The 2,500-nt window shown below is 26.8% G+C and overlaps 1 protein-coding gene across 3 annotated transcripts in view; it reads right to left on the bottom strand.

Annotated features, from left to right (window-relative positions):
* Positions 1 to 2,500, bottom strand: part of Dh31-R (Diuretic hormone 31 Receptor) — a 146,998-nt gene that overhangs the window by 49,520 nt on the left and 94,978 nt on the right. For all 3 annotated transcript variants that reach the window (XM_070142650.1, XM_070142652.1, XM_070142651.1), the window contains exon 4: positions 2,442 to 2,500. This exon is cut by the window's right edge and continues 33 nt beyond it. In XM_070142650.1, the coding sequence (XP_069998751.1) occupies positions 2,442 to 2,500 (59 nt within the window). The remainder of the gene's footprint in view (positions 1 to 2,441) is intronic.

The raw sequence follows: 2,500 nt of genomic DNA, 5'->3' as shown, positions 1-2,500 counted from the left end.
AGACAGACACCAAAACACAAATCGAAAAAGACGAAAAAATAAATAAGTAAAAACAACAGAGAAAGAGGGAGGAAGTGGAAAATACAAAAAGAAGGGGGATAAAACCCATGAATATAGATAAGAAAAGAATAATAAACCAAAAATGAATAAAGAGAAAGGGAAAAAATGAACGAGGGGTAGATAAGAATAAAATATAACCAATGAATAAAGACAAAACTAAAAACAAGGAAAATAAAAACAATTAACAAAGGAAAGGATAAAAAATCAAGGGGAAGACAAAAATAAAAAATAAAAATAAAACCAAAGAATAAAGACAAAGACAAAGCTAAAATAGGGGTAAAAACAATGAATAAAGAGGAAAAAAGAAGGGTAGACAAAAATTTAAAAAGAGGGAAATATAAGCAACAAATAAAGGACACGAGAACAAAAAATCAAGAATACAAAAAAAACAGAATAATAATAAAACCAGAGAACAAAGGAAAAACAAGCTAGAAAAAAAGGAAATAAAACTAATCAATAAAGACTAGAATAAAAACAACAATAAATCAAAGAAAAGAAGAGAAACTAATTAAATGGAAATAAAACTAATCAATAAAGACTAGAATAAAAACAATAATAAATAAAGGAAAAGAAAAGACACTAATAAAATGGACATAAAACTAATCAATAAAGACTAGAATAAAAACAGCAATAAATCATGGAAAAGAAAAGAAACTAATAAAATGGACATAAAACTAATCAATAAAGACTAGAATAAAAACAACAATAAATCAAGGAAAAGAAAAGAAACTAATAAAATGGAAATAAAACTAATAAAGACTAGAATAAAAACAATAAATCAAAGAAAAGAAAAGAAGCTAATAAAATGGGAATAAAACTAATCAATAATGTCTAGTATAACAACAACAATAAATCAAGGAAAAGAAAAGTAACTAATAAAATGGAAATAAAACTAATTAATTAATACTAGAATAACAACAACAATAAATCAAGGAAAAGAAAAGAAACTAATAAAATGCAAATAAAACTAATCAATAAAGACTAGAATAACAACAACAATAAATCAAGGAAAAGAAAAGAAACTAATGAAACTAATCAATAAAGAGTAGAATAAAAACAACAATAAATCAAGGAAAAGAAGAAAAACTAATAAAATGGAAATAAAACTAATCAATAAAGACTAGAATAAACACAACAATAAATCAAGGAAAAGAAGAGAAACTAATAAAATGGAAACAAAAGCCTGAAACTAATAAAATAGAAACAAAAGCCTGAAACTAATAAAATGGAAACAAAAGCCTGAAACTAATAAAATGGAAACAAAAGCCTGAAACTAATAAAATGGAAACAAAAGCCTGAAACTAATAAAATGGAAACAAAAGCCTGAAACTAATCAAATGGAAACAAAAGCCTGAAACTAATAAAATGGAAACAAAAGCCTGAAACTAATGAAATGGAAACAAAAGCCTGAAACTAATAAAATGGAAACAAAAGCCTGAAACTAATAAAATGGAAACAAAAGCCTGAAACTAATAAAATGGAAACAAAAGCCTGAAACTAATAAAATGGAAACAAAAGCCTGAAACTAATAAAATGGAAACAAAAGCCTGAAACTAATAAAATGGAAACAAAAGCCTGAAACTAATAAAATGGAAACAAAAGCCTGAAACTAATAAAATGGAAACAAAAGCCTGAAACTAATAAAATGGAAACAAAAGCCTGAAACTAATAAAATGGAAACAAAAGCCTGAAACTAATCAAATGGAAACAAAAGCCTGAAACTAATAAAATGGAAACAAAAGCCTGAAACTAATAAAATGGAAACAAAAGCCTGAAACTAATAAAATGGAAACAAAAGCCTGAAACTAATAAAATGGAAACAAAAGCCTGAAACTAATAAAATGGAAACAAAAGCCTGAAACTAATAAAATGGAAACAAAAGCCTGAAACTAATAAAATGGAAACAAAAGCCTGAAACTAATAAAATGGAAACAAAAGCTTGAAACTAATAAAATGGAAACAAAAGCCTGAAACTAATAAAATGGAAACAAAAGCCTGAAACTAATCAAATGGAAACAAAAGCCTGAAACTAATAAAATGGAAACAAAAGCCTGAAACTAATCAAATGGAAACAAAAGCCTGAAACTAATAAAATAGAAACAAAAGCCTGAAACTAATAAAATGGAAACAAAAGCCTGAAACTAATAAAATGGAAACAAAAGCCTGAAACTAATAAAATGGAAACAAAAGCCTGAAACTAATAAAATGGAAATAAAAGCCTGAAACTAATAAAATAGAAACAAAAGCCTGAAACTAATAAAATGGAAACAAAAGCCTGAAACTAATAAAATGGAAACAAAAGCCTGAAACTAATAAAATAGAAACAAAAGCCTGAAACTAATAAAATGGAAACAAAAGCCTAAAAGCAACGACTAAATTACCTTGGCGAAAATATCATCCGTCGCGCAGGCCAAGTAGTCTGCCGCGTCGGGTTCCCACT

This window comes from Penaeus vannamei, chromosome 29 (genome assembly GCF_042767895.1).
Source record: "Penaeus vannamei isolate JL-2024 chromosome 29, ASM4276789v1, whole genome shotgun sequence".
Classification (NCBI taxonomy): Eukaryota; Metazoa; Arthropoda; class Malacostraca; order Decapoda; family Penaeidae; genus Penaeus; species Penaeus vannamei.
The sequence above is the reverse complement of the archived record's forward strand: the minus strand, read 5'-3'. Positions and strand labels throughout refer to the sequence as shown.